This window comes from Nicotiana tomentosiformis, chromosome 12 (genome assembly GCF_000390325.3).
Source record: "Nicotiana tomentosiformis chromosome 12, ASM39032v3, whole genome shotgun sequence".
Taxonomy (NCBI): Eukaryota; Viridiplantae; Streptophyta; class Magnoliopsida; order Solanales; family Solanaceae; genus Nicotiana; species Nicotiana tomentosiformis.
In genome coordinates, this window is record NC_090823.1 from 11,011,421 (window position 1) to 11,026,036 (window position 14,616).

Consider the following 14,616-nt stretch of genomic DNA (forward strand, 5'->3'; position numbering starts at 1 on the left):
ACACGCACTCAATTAAAAGTATAGCAATTCAGATCTATGTATATTCATGTGTTCAGTATTTGAAATAATACTTGTAGAGACATAACAGTTGAACTATATTTGTTATGTAGTAAAATTGTAGTAAAATTGTAAAATACTTGAAATTGAAAAAACATCAGCATTAGAAAAATAGAACAAACCTGTAATTGTGCGCGCATTCGACATACTGCATTCCAAATCAAAATCACGCACGGTTATACACAACGGATACACTCCTAAGTTTTTATTTTCCTTTTTCGTCTCCATATACACTCGCACTCCCATATCGCTCTGAATTTCCATTGGAGGACAACGTTCATTGACAGTGTATTTGATTTCGATGATTTTTGTGGAGGTATCGATCATTAGATGCTCTGCAATTGCGTTCAATTGACTATAATTTGAATCGTCATTAACAACAATTCCGTCAACATCAAAATCTTTGTATCTCCCAACGCTATCCCACCGCCCATTGAGTTGAAGCATAATCGCTAATTTTGACATTATGTCGTGAAATTCAATTCGATTGTAGCAAATTTGCGTAATAGAAGGATTCTATGAATATGTTGCATTCATAATTGGTGCGAGAATTACGTCAGTAAAATTTCTAAGCGATCTCAAAAATCTCGCACCTAAATAAGGAAGACTATCGCAGAAAGGATTCTAGTTTAAACAAATGTATAGATTTTGTAGATAAACTGTGTTTAGGTCGGGTAAATTCATAAACATGGATATTTTTCGTAATAAAGTTTGAAATGCTGTATAGAAACTAAAAAATCCCAATTTTAAATATGTTATAGCCATACAACAAATATTATGACATGTTTCTATTTTTCTTTTAACTCAACATAAATTTGCCAGCGAAATATATGGCAACGTTATAAAATTTGGGAAAGAGGTTTCTAGGGTTAGGGTTAAGAAGAATATCTCTCACATTTTCAGCAGCTTCCGATTCCGATTGCAGATGGCACCTCCAGAGAATGATGGCCGAGGGAAAAAAAAGTTGGAAGAGGAGAGTAGTAATGGAGTAGTTGGGTCAAATGTCGCTGATTCTGATTCTGATTCTGATCACGATTATGGTATGTATGTCGACGGTCGCAGTATGTCCCGGAAACTTCGGGAGGAATATAATCGGCAGGTGGATGAGAGCGAGGTGCGTACCCTGCCCTCCTTTCATACTTAAGACCTCTAAATTCTAGGATAATTATTGAATTTAATTTTTTTTACTTATTTCATGAATTTCTAAATACAAATACAACATTTGGACGAAAGCTACTAGTTAGGTTGAGCCCGTAGATAACCCTTCGTACTTATTCGTCTGATGCATGTTTTTTATTTATTTTTTGACTCGGCCCTAATGGTAAGAAATCACCTTGTGTTTTTCTGCAAGCATATCGGTAAATGTCTGATATTTGTACCAAAAACAAGTCGATTCAAGCAATTTTTGATTCCTTGACTGTCTCAAACAGTAGAGCTAACAATTAATGCCAATGTAAAATATACAGTATTCTTGTAGATATATGAGGTCTTTTTAGGTTTAGTTTACTTTAGACGACGTGTAGGTCTCTGTAGTTTTACTTTATTTTAGACTTGAACTCCTACTCAACAGTAAGTTCATGCAAGGAATCTGTTGATGAAGGGTGATGTGACTAAATTTATTACCCTATTAGGTGTCGGTTTAGTCTAATCCGCTAGACTTATTGAAACTGAGACCTCATGGTTCTCATTCCACTTCATTGACTACTAGACCACACCATTGGATGTGTGCTTTTTCTACTTGTCTAGTTTTTTTTTTTTTTTTTTTTGATTTGTCCTTTTTGTTCGTGTATTATGCAAAATAGGGGTTTGATATCAATTTGGGTTTGCCATTGGAGGTTAGTGTGGTAGCTCCAATTAATCCACAATGGGGTTTCGAGAACATCCCAAGATATACCGAGCTGTCTCACATGGCCATTGATGATTTCAATTCACAGAATGTAAGTAAAACCTTCTTATATAATCGCATTATCCTTGGAGAAAAATGTTATTTTGTCTGCCCCTTTTAATTTGGCTTTCTTCTATTTGTTAGAATAAACGGTACGAATTTGTCAAAAATTTGACTGTGAACACATCACTTGCTGCTGGGTTTTGGTGTCGTATCACCTTTCAAGCCAGGGATGCTGATGCTGCTGCTTCTGATGCTGTAAAGACCTTTCAAACATTGGCATGGTGGGGAATTGATGGAGACAAAGAAATTATATTTTGCAGGCTTAAGAAACAATCCAGTGGTGAAGGTAAACCTTTTAATATGCATCTTCTCCCTTGTTACTTACAATCTTATATATGCAACGTGATTATGCTAAATATAAATAAACTTCCAATATTTGTGCGCTCTTAGGATTACCTTGTCCCTTGTGGGGGTTTTTTCTTGCATTGACCGGCATGTGTTTTTTTTTTTTTGGGGGTGGTGGTGGTGGTGGTGTGGTGTATGTTACTACCCATTAATTTATGCATGTGCATTTTGCTACACACCAAATTACAACAACTATGCCTCAATCCTGAGGTCCGTCGTATTGCTATCCATTTCACTCCATTTGGATCTGTTATATTCGAATATGCCAAAATTTATTGCCAATATTGTAAAAATTATGTTGCTATTATTGTGTGTGCTTGCCGGCAACATCCAGTGCACCAAAAGGATAACTGCTCAAATCTTCGTTGTCAGACCCAACCAACATCATGCATTCTTTCCATATTGTTAAATGAGAGAGAGAATGAAAATAGATGCATTCTGATCTTTAGTTATTTAGCAGCAAGGATGTTATCTTATTCACTTTTAAGAGCTTCGCTTCCTTTATAGGCTGCGGGTAAGGGTTGGCGGCCACGCGAGTTTCTGGGTCACCAAAAAAAGTATCAGTAGTCCAATTGACGATAAGTTTAACATCAAATAATTAACATCTCCGTGATGTTTTAGCTCATCAAAGACCAACTTAAGTGAAATCATCTTTGTGGAATATCTTTCTATCAAAATGGCTTCCCAAGCAACTGGCATTTTGGACTATTTCGATACTCGTGGTTTGATCTGGCTTGGTGGATATATTTGTTTGGTCTGTATCGGAACTCACAAAGGCATTTTGAAGTCTTTGGTCTCTTTCACAATTTCGAAATCTAATGCATAGCCTTCTTTTGCTATGGAGACTTGAGATTCTTGAAAATTCATGTCCATGTGCATAAAAGTCGTGGGTGCAGCTGAGTGTGATGTCTTGGACTGTTGATGGCTCTTTTAGCTGTCTCTGACCTTACCTCGTCTAATTGCACTACAAGAAATGAGGGCTTTTGTGCCAACTAAGTCATTACTGAAGCTCAAAACTTGCCTCGAATGACCTTTAGTGGCGACTTTGCAGTCGCTATAGTTGAGTAGCTTTTAGTGGCGACTTGTGTAATAGTGTATATTAGCTGCGACATCAGTTGCCACAAAAAAACATTCCTTTTCAGTGGCAGCCCTAGTCGCCACAAATAAACCTCTGTAGCGGCGATCCTATGTGGTCATGGGTATTTATTGGTTTATTGTAGCATACATTTGGTGGCGCCTGCGGGTTGCCCCAAATACCAATTTCATTTTAATTAATTTATATCAACTGTATGTTCCTATTAGTTTGCCCAACAATATCCCAGCGACCATCACCGATTTGCAGGCATTTCTCAGTAAGTCTTTTATGAACTTTTCATTGATAAAAGTCATGATATAGAGTACACAACACTTCATAGTACAATATCATTATAGAGAAACTTCATAATACATTTTAATTGTATGTACACAAAAAGAGAACCACAAAGCTTTCGAGGATCTTATAGAATTAGACTTAGCCTCTTTCTTCGTATTATGGTCAAATTGATCTGGGGAATTTAGTACTTAGAAATTGTATCTTCATTTTTTCACTTTACTATAACTATAAGTGCCCTTTTGAATATTCTTATTTATGAGAGAGTTCACATGATTGCATTGATCAATGCTGTTGTGATATGTGTTATTCTTTGTTGTGTTAAGAAATGAATTAGAAAATCACTTTTAGCTGCAGTTTTGATGTTGCTCAGGTAGAAACATTACAAGTCTCCCATGAATAACAATTTTTAGGAACACTGTCTCCTCATAAATTAAAGGGGAGCCTTGGAGCAACGGTGAAGTTGCCTCTGTGTGACCTGTACGTCACGGGTTCGAGCGTGGAAGAAGCCACTAATGCTTGCATCAGGGTAGACTGTCTACATCACACCCCTTGGGATACGGCTCTTCACCGGATCCTACGTGAATGCGGGATACTTTGTGCATCGGGCTGCCTTTTCTTTTCTTTTTCTTTTTTTTTTTTAAAAAGCTCTTTGCTCATAACAAAGTGGATTGCTCTGATGGTAAGCATCCTCCACTGCCAACCAAAAGGTTGTGAGTTCGAGTCACCCCAAGAGCAAGGTGGGGAGTTCTTGGAGGGAAGGATGTTGAGGGTCTATTGGAAACAGCCTCTCTAACCCAGGGTTGAGGTAAGGTCTGCGTACACACTACCCTCCCCAGACCCCACTAGTGAGATTACACTGGGTTGTTGTTGTTGTCTTTCCTCATAACATTTCCCTCTCTTTGCTATAAATGTGTATTTCTATCTGTCTTTTGTCAAAAATTTCTCATTTTATTATGAGTTTGAGCTTGTCCTTGACGGGCAATTTTTTTTTTCATTTTCATCATGATTATACCCTCCTAGAACCAAATGAAAGATCTCCACTTTTTTTTCCTTCTTGATGATGGCAAGGATCTTTTGGTACTGAAGAAAAAAAACAATTCATTCAAGAGTAGAACTAAGAGAATGTGTAGCTTTTCTTTTCCCATCTCATTTTTTCTTTTCTACCAGGAAATGATTACTCATTCAGATTCTCACGAAAACTGTTTTCTAACCTAGGGAATCTGATGTTATAAATTACTCAAAGAGTACATGATTCATTGCAAGAGCTTCTTGCATTAGCGAAAAGATTCCAGCTTAACTGGAAACAAGGACCAAACGAAGGGACTAGGTCGCCCCAAATGCCTATCTTGGTGACTTTCGGCAGGTCACCACGAAAACTTTCCATGCCGAATATTTCAAAATATTTCGTTTTCAGGGGACAAAAATTTAGCCTATAGTCTCGATGACATGTGACTACTTTTCAGGTCTAAACTCTTTACTTTTCATGCAACTACATGTCACGAAAAACCCTTGATTTCGTGGCGACTTCGTGGGTAAAGTCTGTTTTCGCGTAGTATAGTTAGGTTCCTTTGGAAAATTCTTTAGTAGGACAGAAGTTTTGTTTCACATCAAAATAATGTTATACCTAAAACATTCAACTCCCTTGTCGTTGCAACTTGTCTACTCGATCACAAGGTCTGCATTTTCTGGTCAAGCTTTCAAGGTGTTTGCTTTGTGCAGTTTGGAACTTCCAAATTGTTTGCATTTTCTGGTCAAGCTTTCAAGGTGTTTGCTTTGTGCAGTTTGGAACTTCCAAATTGTTTTATATACAGAAAGATGAGAAAATTGATGCTTTAAATTTATTTTGGGTCTGCCCTGCTCTGCTTTTCTTTGTTGTAATTATCATTTTATTTTTGGCAGGTGGTGAGCGGCCTCCGGATTCCAATGTTGATGTGAAAGCTATGCAGTGACCTAGTCCTCTCTTTAAACTCTTATCTACCATCTTAATTATTATTGAGAATGTAGTGTCATTTAGTTGTGTTATTACTAAGACATGAAAAAAAAAAAGTGTTGTGATTTGTCATCTACGCTCCTAGTTATGTCTTTAAGAACGTAGGGTTATCTGTGTTTTATTACTAAGACAAGGAAAAATGTGTTCTGATATGATTCTGGTTATGTTTGACGATGAAGCTTTTATTAGAGTAACTTGGTGTTGAGAAATCCTCTGTAGATGGTTGGTTGTTTCGCTTTGATCTATGGTAGTACACTATTTTGGTTAATTTTTGGCTCTCTAAAATTGGCCTATACTATACTGCTCCAAGTTGTTTATTAGACACATATTGAGTGAGGTTGGGGTATCTAAAGGTACAAGACTCAGTTGAAGTAGCTAAATGAAAATAGTGGCCTACTTCAGGGAGATGTCTATACTTTGCCTTAAATTTTATTCTAATCACGAGTAATAGCCCTCTAGACCGACTAGCTAGTGTCATTTCTACATGAAACATGTTTAACTTCGGTACCCAATAGCTTTTTTTTTATTTATTTATTTCTCACCCGGTGTTCTTTATTCTTATTGGGGCTTAATTAAATTTGGATTCATGCCGAAAAATTGTATATTGGGATAAAGTGCTTCCTAATAAAAAAAAATTATATCTAGGTGTTCTGTATCCGCATTGCCGAGAGTTTATTGGAAATAATCTCTCTATCTTCACTAGGCAGGGGTAAGGCTTGCGTACACACTACCATTCTCAGACCCCACTTATGGGAATACAATGGGATTGTTATTGTTGTTGTTGTTATTGTTCTGTATCTGAATTGAAGCCTAACTAAATTTGGATTTGTGCCGAAAAATTGCATATTGGGGGTAAAGCAACCTTAAACTTATGGCTTGAAGCTGAGACATCTGGTTAAGGATGAAGGGGTATACATATACTATTGTAAAAGCAGAAAGCTCCATAAATATTTTTGCTTTGAATAATCTTTAGGATTTTGGAGTTTATTATGAATTTTTCACGTTGGTTTTTCTAAACTTATGACCCTTCAAATAAAAAATGACCAGAAGTTTACTTTTGATGTTTCGTTGTATGTGTTAGTTTTTCTAAAAGGAAACTGAAAAAAGTCGAATAAATCTATATGAATAAAATATATTATATGTATTAAATTTAAAAATGACAAAGCATTAATAATTTTGACATTGAACCTTGGGATGGATTCTCTACTACTATCGAAACCAAATTCATCCGAGATTTTAAGCAGCAAGCTACCAAATTATAAATAAATTGGCAAAAACATTTCTTTACTGTTGCCTGAAATATTTTTGTTATTGGTACATTAATACCTAATATAATCTTGTCAACAGTTGTGAGCTAAAATTTAGTCAATTCTTTTTGTGAAAATAGCCAAACTTGGAACGCTTATCCGGCACTTTTGTTGCTCTTTATCTGAGAGATTGAAGAAGAGACGAGGATAATGAGAAGACATGAAATTCGTCCTAAGAAGTCTCAAATAGTTGATGAAAGTAATCAAAATCTTTCTGAAAGTAGTCCTTGCAATGATTTGAACTGAGCATTAATTCCAAGAAAGGATCGCAAATATGACTTAGCTAATCTCCTAAAAATTATTTAATATTTTAAATTATTTTGTATATATATATATATATATATAATATTAAATCTCAAAAAAGAATCGCAAACTAATTTAATGTATATATATATTATATACATTAAGTGTCAATACCAAATCAAATACATGTCAACCTTTTAAATCAATTTAATTCAATTTGGAACCAAGTCAAACTACTTTAACCAAGTCAAATATATGTCAGCCTTTTAAAGTTTTACCTCTTAAGTCTTAATTAAGCTCTGAGTTTTTTGCTGAAAATCGCGGACAAAGGCTCTGTGCTTAACATTAAAGTAGTACTAAGGTGAAAAGCTTTAAACTTTTCTCTCTCAACATTTAAATTTACTAGTATTATCATCTTCGTTCCTTATTTGTATTAAGTATTATTTTGTGTAAAAGAAATCAACTCCTCCAATCTATTTACTTTTTCAATATTGTTTCATTTAGAAAAACTGCTGACAATTCGTAGCTTCAATGAAAGTTCAATTTATCTACATATTTAACTATAACAAGTTTTTACGCACGTGCATTATATTGTTATCTACTACTATATTCTTTGACAATTATTTTATATGCAAAAAATCTTATTAAATTTATAAAGGCATACATTTATTATGAAAACATTGTTTTGAGTTATAGAAATAATGAAGTATAAAATGCAACTTTTTGCATGGTACTATGATGTTATGAAAGAATAGAAGGTCCCGATTACTGCACATATTAACTGAGTGACCACAAAGGTCAGTAGTTAAAAATTCACTCGTCGAAAAATTATACTATTAATTTATTATGTATGTAAATAGGTATATAATTTCATTAAATTTTTATTTCTTTATATTTTGAATCTATGTGGGTTACTAGACAAGGATAAGGTTTGCTTTAACGCTCTGACTTACTCATAGCCATGAGATACGGTCTTTGAAGGATCCAACTTCCAAGTGAAGATTGGTCAAACAATTATCTTTTGTGAAATAACAAATATGAGTATTTTTATAAGAATTAGAGTTTACTTGTAGTGCATTTTTTCATTATTATTACATTTTCTTTTGTATATTTGTCTCCTTCCAAAAGCCACCATCATTATTTACCTATGCCAAGAAAGCACAACCTTAGCATAATAGTCTGCTACTTTTTTTTCCTTTGTTTTTTTTAAAAAATAAAAAGTTTGCTAGATTTGTCTTTCTTCTTTTACATTTAATATATTTTTATCAATTGTCTAATATAACTATATTACGGCCAATTTTTATCTATAAAAAATCAGTATCATCATTTGAGATAAAATAGAGTCTATTAATTTGGAAACAAATATGCAAAGGAAATGAAAGCAAGTATGTGTATATGTGATGTTTGGCTATAATTTCATATTTTTAGTGTATTACTTTCCTTACATTTTGGGGCTTTAATGTTAAACTATATTATATTTGTGCTTAATTGAGTTTATTTTATGGTTCTTTGAAGACGAAATTGGAATCAAAGTTGAGATTTTATGTGTATTTTATACACTACAAAAATGGTAGATGAGTATTTAATTATTGTACAATGATTTAAGGTTAATATTATTTTTTTTTAAAAAGAGAGAGAAAAAGACAAAAGGATGAATTGGAAAGCTAAGAAACGAAAGTCATTGGAATTGGGCAATGATTGGCTAGGAAATAATGCAAAGGATTTTTGAAAAAGAAGAGAAAACGTGACTTTGAAGAGTTAGGCAGCAGAATTGAATTGATGAAGCAACAGAAACAGCTCGCGTCGCCAGGGCTGCAGCGAGATGGAGCTAGCGTTTTAGCTCGCTAGGCGCAGTATGTGAGTGTGTTCCGGGTTTCAAGCCTATTTTGTGTCTTTTTTTATTTTGGATTTAGTTATTTTGTCTAGGTCTTTTTCTTACACATATAAATAGTCATTAAATACTATTTTTAGAGAGAGGAGACCGACTTTGGAGAGACTTTTGAAGAAGGGAGAGCACAGAACCGTCGTGGAGGCCGGAATTCATCAGATCTCATCTTTCTTCCATCAAATTTAGTAATCTTTACTTTTTTTTCTTGGTGATTTGTTGTTTTGCTACCATGTCTACGTGAAGCTAAACTTCACGTTCTAGGATTGTGGTTGTCATGGATATTGAAGTTTATTAATTATATTACCGTTAATTTGAGTTATCATCTTTGGTTGTTTCTTTAATTCTGTGTATAATTGCTTAATTGTTTGGCCGTCAGTTGAGTTCTATTTACTATCTATGCTATGCTTGGAAAAATCGTGTTTAGATTAGAGTAGAAATTGGTGCTTTTCAGTTTTTTGGTATAGCTAGAAAAGGAAATACTTATTGTCCCTGTAAAAGTTTGCATGCTTTTATGCTGAGAAGGTTTCTGTAAAAGTCAGTATCTTTTTATTTTTTGTCTTCTCTTCCTTTATTTTTAACGTACTCTCTCCATTCATTTTACTAATTTCGGAAAACCAAGATAAATATGAAGTTTAAAAAATGGAAATTAACTAACTTTATTGGGAAGGAAAATGGAAAAAAGAAATTCAAATCACCTACTTATCCTAGATTAAAACCAATATTCCTATATATAACATGAAAATTGCAAGCGTCTGCCAAAATTTCTAGAATGATGCAAAATTAGAGAAAATATATTTTTCTAAATTTTCTTTTCCTGGGAAAGCATATATAAAAGGGTAACAACTATAATGATACAAGCTAACCTATTTCAGATTCAAGATACAATCTCAATTTAAAACAATTAAAGAGACGAGATAAGTTTTGTCCCATATAAGTTGTTGATCCGCCCTGCCCTGTCCTATTTACTAATTTTTCAAACTTTTATCCTGCCCTGACACGCCCTATCAAGCCATGTCCCGCCCCATTTAGACTCTCCTTTATTTTTTATTTTTTATATTTTGTAATATTCTATTCAATTTTTATTAATTTTTTGACCTTTTAATATAATATTTAAAATTAACATGTGAATAAGATAACTGTTACAATGGGCAAAAGTGAAACAAAACAATGCCAATAAAATTTAATAACCTTTAAAATGTGATAACTGTTTAACATAAGAGAATTTTAACAAACAAACAAATTATCAATTTTATTAAAGGGAATATAAATCTTATGAAGTACAAGCTTTATTAAAGGGAAAATAAAGATTGTACTTCATAAGATTTATATTTACTTGGAATTATACAACTAATTGAAAAATATTAGAGTACGTCGGTCAAAAGAACTATTTTTGCTTCCTCCGAAAAAATTATTAGGTTGACTCAATAAATTTTCCGGGAAGTTTAGAGTGAAAAGTGCCAGAATATAAATTGGAAAAGGAGATATTGCAATATTATCTTCTTTTTGGTCCAAAATATTGTAGTATTATCATTTCAAAGACTTGCATGGAGAAGAAAATATATTTTACAAAAGAGACTATTACAGGATAATTGTCCGTTCTTGAAACTTTAATTTGAATAATTAATAAAATATTTAAGCCTATATTAAACTAAAATGCAAATAAATAATTAAAAAAAGAAAGAAAAAAAAAAAAGCAAACTAAGAAGTTATTGATACTTTGCCCATTAAGCAACTCATTTTTGCATAGCACAGACCCTGCATTCAAATTTCGTAGTTATAGAAACAAGAGTTTCTTACAATTTGTTTTTGACCCACCCTACCTTTCCCTGCTTTGCCCCATTTAAGTATTTCCCTGCCCCGTCCCGTTTAAATATTTCCTTGCCCTTCTCTCATAGACGTTGACAGAATTTAAAGTTTATGGATTCTGAATTTGCAATCAAACTCGTAGCTCGTTAGTTACTGGGTTCGCAATTAAGTATCTATACATATTTAATAGATATTCTAATACAAATATAATGTCTAAGCAAAAAGGTTACTTGGTTCGTCTGAACCCGTAAGATAATACTTTCCCTCCGCCCTTGCCTGCCCCGTTAAAACCCTGCCCTACTTTTGCTTATGCTTACTCTAACCTCATTAATGAAAAAAAAGAGCAGTCCGGTGCACTAAGCTCCCGCTATGCATGGAGTCCGGGAAAAGGTCGGACCACAAGGGTCTATTGTACCTAGTTTTATCCTGTATTTATGCAAGATGCTGTTTTCATGACTTGAATCTATGACTTCGTGGTCACATGGCAACAATTTTACCAGTTATGCCAAAGTTCTCTTTCAAAAGAAAAGAAGAATATTATTTTATGATGATACATTGGCAATTCAAGAGTCGCCTTACTTTTAATTTATTTGTTGATAATTAAATTGGACATGTAATTATAGTGTATTCACAAAGAATTTTTGTTCTCTTTTACATTAGCTTTGTTGGGAGCCTTTATATGACATGGTGGAAGAAGGAAACGAAACTAAAAATATAACTAATGTATTCATCCAAAATATGTAAAGGTGATTCTCAAATAGTTATTGTAATGCATAACGTGTTTTTAAACCAAATGTCCCCCTACTGCAGTAAAACTAAACAAAATAAAAGGTGAAAATAACATGGGCGAGCCAATTTTCGGATTGATAATTGAAAAATAGCTGGCGTTTACAAAGTCATTAAAAAATAATTACTATTTTAACTGAAATACGGAAAGTTCCAGCATAATATACTAAATTATAGAGTTCGCGCGTATAAACTTTCAACATATTATGTTGGAACTCCATAACATTATGAAATTCCAGCACATTATGTTGGAATCTTAAATATAAAAAATTCGAACTCCAGCATATTATGGTGGAATCTTTCCGGCTTTTAAAGGATATTTTTGTTTATATTTTTATCTTTATATAAAAAAATAATTAAATTTTGATTAATTTTAAAATTATGACTATTTTTCAATTACAAGTTAAAATCAGGCAAGAGATCCACATAACCGTAAGTAACTAATAAAGATTTTTCAGGCTCAATCATGTATCAATATCCTCACGTTAGTGTTCAAATTTTCATGTGTCAATAGAAATTGTTCGGAACTTTTGGTGTGAGAAAATCGTTAGTCATTAAATAGTGGAAATGGACATGTCTAAATAAGGTAAAACAATCCCACAAGCTTTGTCGTATTCTTTTACGGTCTTTTACTAGAACAGAACCTATTCTATTGGCTCCTACCACTGTATTCTTTAGTTCTGAAGTTGTCATATCCTTTTTATATGTCTGTCGAAATTTGCCGCACAGAAATTTCAGTGTGGACAATGGACATGAATATATTTTACTCTTTCTTCGAATTTGTCAATAACTCTCTAGCAGTGTGACTTTCTGATCAGGTCTAACTATGCTCGGCGATCGTTGCAAATATAATTTGATTTACAAGGCTGTAGTCAAATGCCACAAGGAATTAACCTACTAATCTGTAACGATCCGACTTTTCGTTTTAATAATTAACGTCCCATTCAACGACTTAAGGTCCCGGACAACTTCATAATATGTATTATGACCCGCGGGTGTGATCGAATTTGATTTTCGAAGGATTTAGAATTTAATTGAAAGAGAAATTCTCATTTTGAAGCTTAAATGGAAAGAGTTGACTTTTGAGCAAACGACCCCGGAATAGAATTTTGATGATGTCAATATCTTCGTATGGTGATTTTGGACTTAGGCACGCGTTCGGATTTGGATTTGGAAGTCCGTAAGACAATTCGACGCATTTTGGGGAAAGTTGAAAAATAGACGATTTTCGAAAAGTTCGATCGAAGGTTGAATTTTTTATAACGATATCAGAATATGATTCTGAAAATTGGAATAGGTCTGCTATGTCACTTATGACTTGTGTGCAAAATTTGAGGTCAATGGACTTGATTCGATAGGTTTCGGCATCGAATGTTGAAGTTGAAAATTTCATAATAGACTAAAGTTCAAGTGAGTACGCATAAGACCTAGCTTCAAACAAACATACCTCTCTTGATATGAAGAGTTATATAGTGTGTTACCTATCAAAAGAAAGGTATATGTGTCTAGTTTCCAACGCTTTAAACCGTTCGTCATTTGGACACTTCTACACAAAGTTATGACCATATTGCCAAAGGCTGGAAAAAATGCAATTCTGCGACCAATTATGCGATCGCAAAACTGTTTCTGCGACCGCAAAACTGGTCGCATAATGGACCAGAAGAGCCCAGTTCTGGGACCGATTTTGCGATTAGTTTTGCGGCCCGCATACCCATTCTGCGGTCCATTATGCGGCCGCATACCTGCTTTCGGAGGGTTAATTTTTCTATTTTCATAACCCGACCCCATTTTGATAAATAGGCTTTGGGGCTTATTTTGGGGTATTTTTCTGAGGGTTTTAGAGAGAGGTGAGAGCATTTTAGAGAGAGAAGGAGGGAACCTAACATTCTAATCATCCAATCTTCAAGAATCAAGGAAGTTAATCACAAGATCTTCATCAAAGAGGTAAGATTCAACCCCTAGTCTTCAATTTCGAGTTTGGGGTAAAAGATTGGTGATTGAGAGTACGATTCTTGGATGTAAGAGTATTATGTATATATGCTTGTAAAAATAAGGTTTGTGGAAAGATTGTTGATATCAAATAAGTAAATATTGGGTTGTGGAATGAAGGAAAATCTTGTAGAAGAACCTTGTAATCAAATTTGCACACATGGTGTTTGATAAAATGCTCAAATGAGCTGAAACCATGAAAATCTTCTTAATTATGGTTCACTTTTGTTATGCTTCTAAATATATTGAAGTTGCTAGAATTTTCGGAACCTCGTAGTAATGTAAGGAAGGCTCAAGAAAGATTGGAGCCGTCCGGAGGTCAATTCAAGCAAGAAGGCGATTTTGGAATATCGGTCTAACTTCAAAAAGGTAAGTGTCTTGCTTAACCTCGAGTGGAGAAATTTTTCCTTAGGCATTGAGTCTTATGTGCAAATTGTGTAATTGAAAACCATGTACACGAGGTGACGAGTACGTACTTGGTTTATATGTGTGAATTTCATTGATTAAAAATCCTTAGATTTTCATTGATTAAAAATCCTTAGATGCCCTTATGTATTAAATTAGAAATTATTGGCACTTATTAAATCCTCTATTTGTCATGCCTAGATCCTTGTTTGTTGAAATTATTTCTATATGATGATTTGGTGTGATTGCCACCTTGAATTTATGTGAAATATATTTTGTTAAGATTTTGTACACATTATGGTCGAGCCATGGGCTCCTTATTGTGGAAAATGATGTATTGTTGATTTATGTGGCAAGTTGTGATATGTGAGCACTTGATGTGCAGTTGTTGAAATCATATTTACTTTGGGACTACGGAACGGTATTTCGGGAGATCTCCCTGCCGTGCACATTTACTTTGGGACTACGGAACGGTATTCC

The 14,616-nt window shown here is 33.9% G+C and overlaps 1 protein-coding gene across 1 annotated transcript; it reads left to right on the forward strand.

The window, feature by feature from the left end:
• Positions 1 to 863: 863 nt before the first annotated feature.
• LOC104099558 (uncharacterized) lies at positions 864 to 5,921 on the forward strand. Its single transcript, XM_070192308.1, has 4 exons — positions 864 to 1,171; positions 1,860 to 1,994; positions 2,087 to 2,291; positions 5,622 to 5,921. Exons 1-4 carry the CDS (start codon positions 983 to 985, stop codon positions 5,669 to 5,671), a joined length of 579 nt encoding a protein of 192 aa, XP_070048409.1. The 5' UTR covers positions 864 to 982; the 3' UTR covers positions 5,672 to 5,921.
• The last annotated feature ends 8,695 nt before the right edge of the window (positions 5,922 to 14,616 follow it).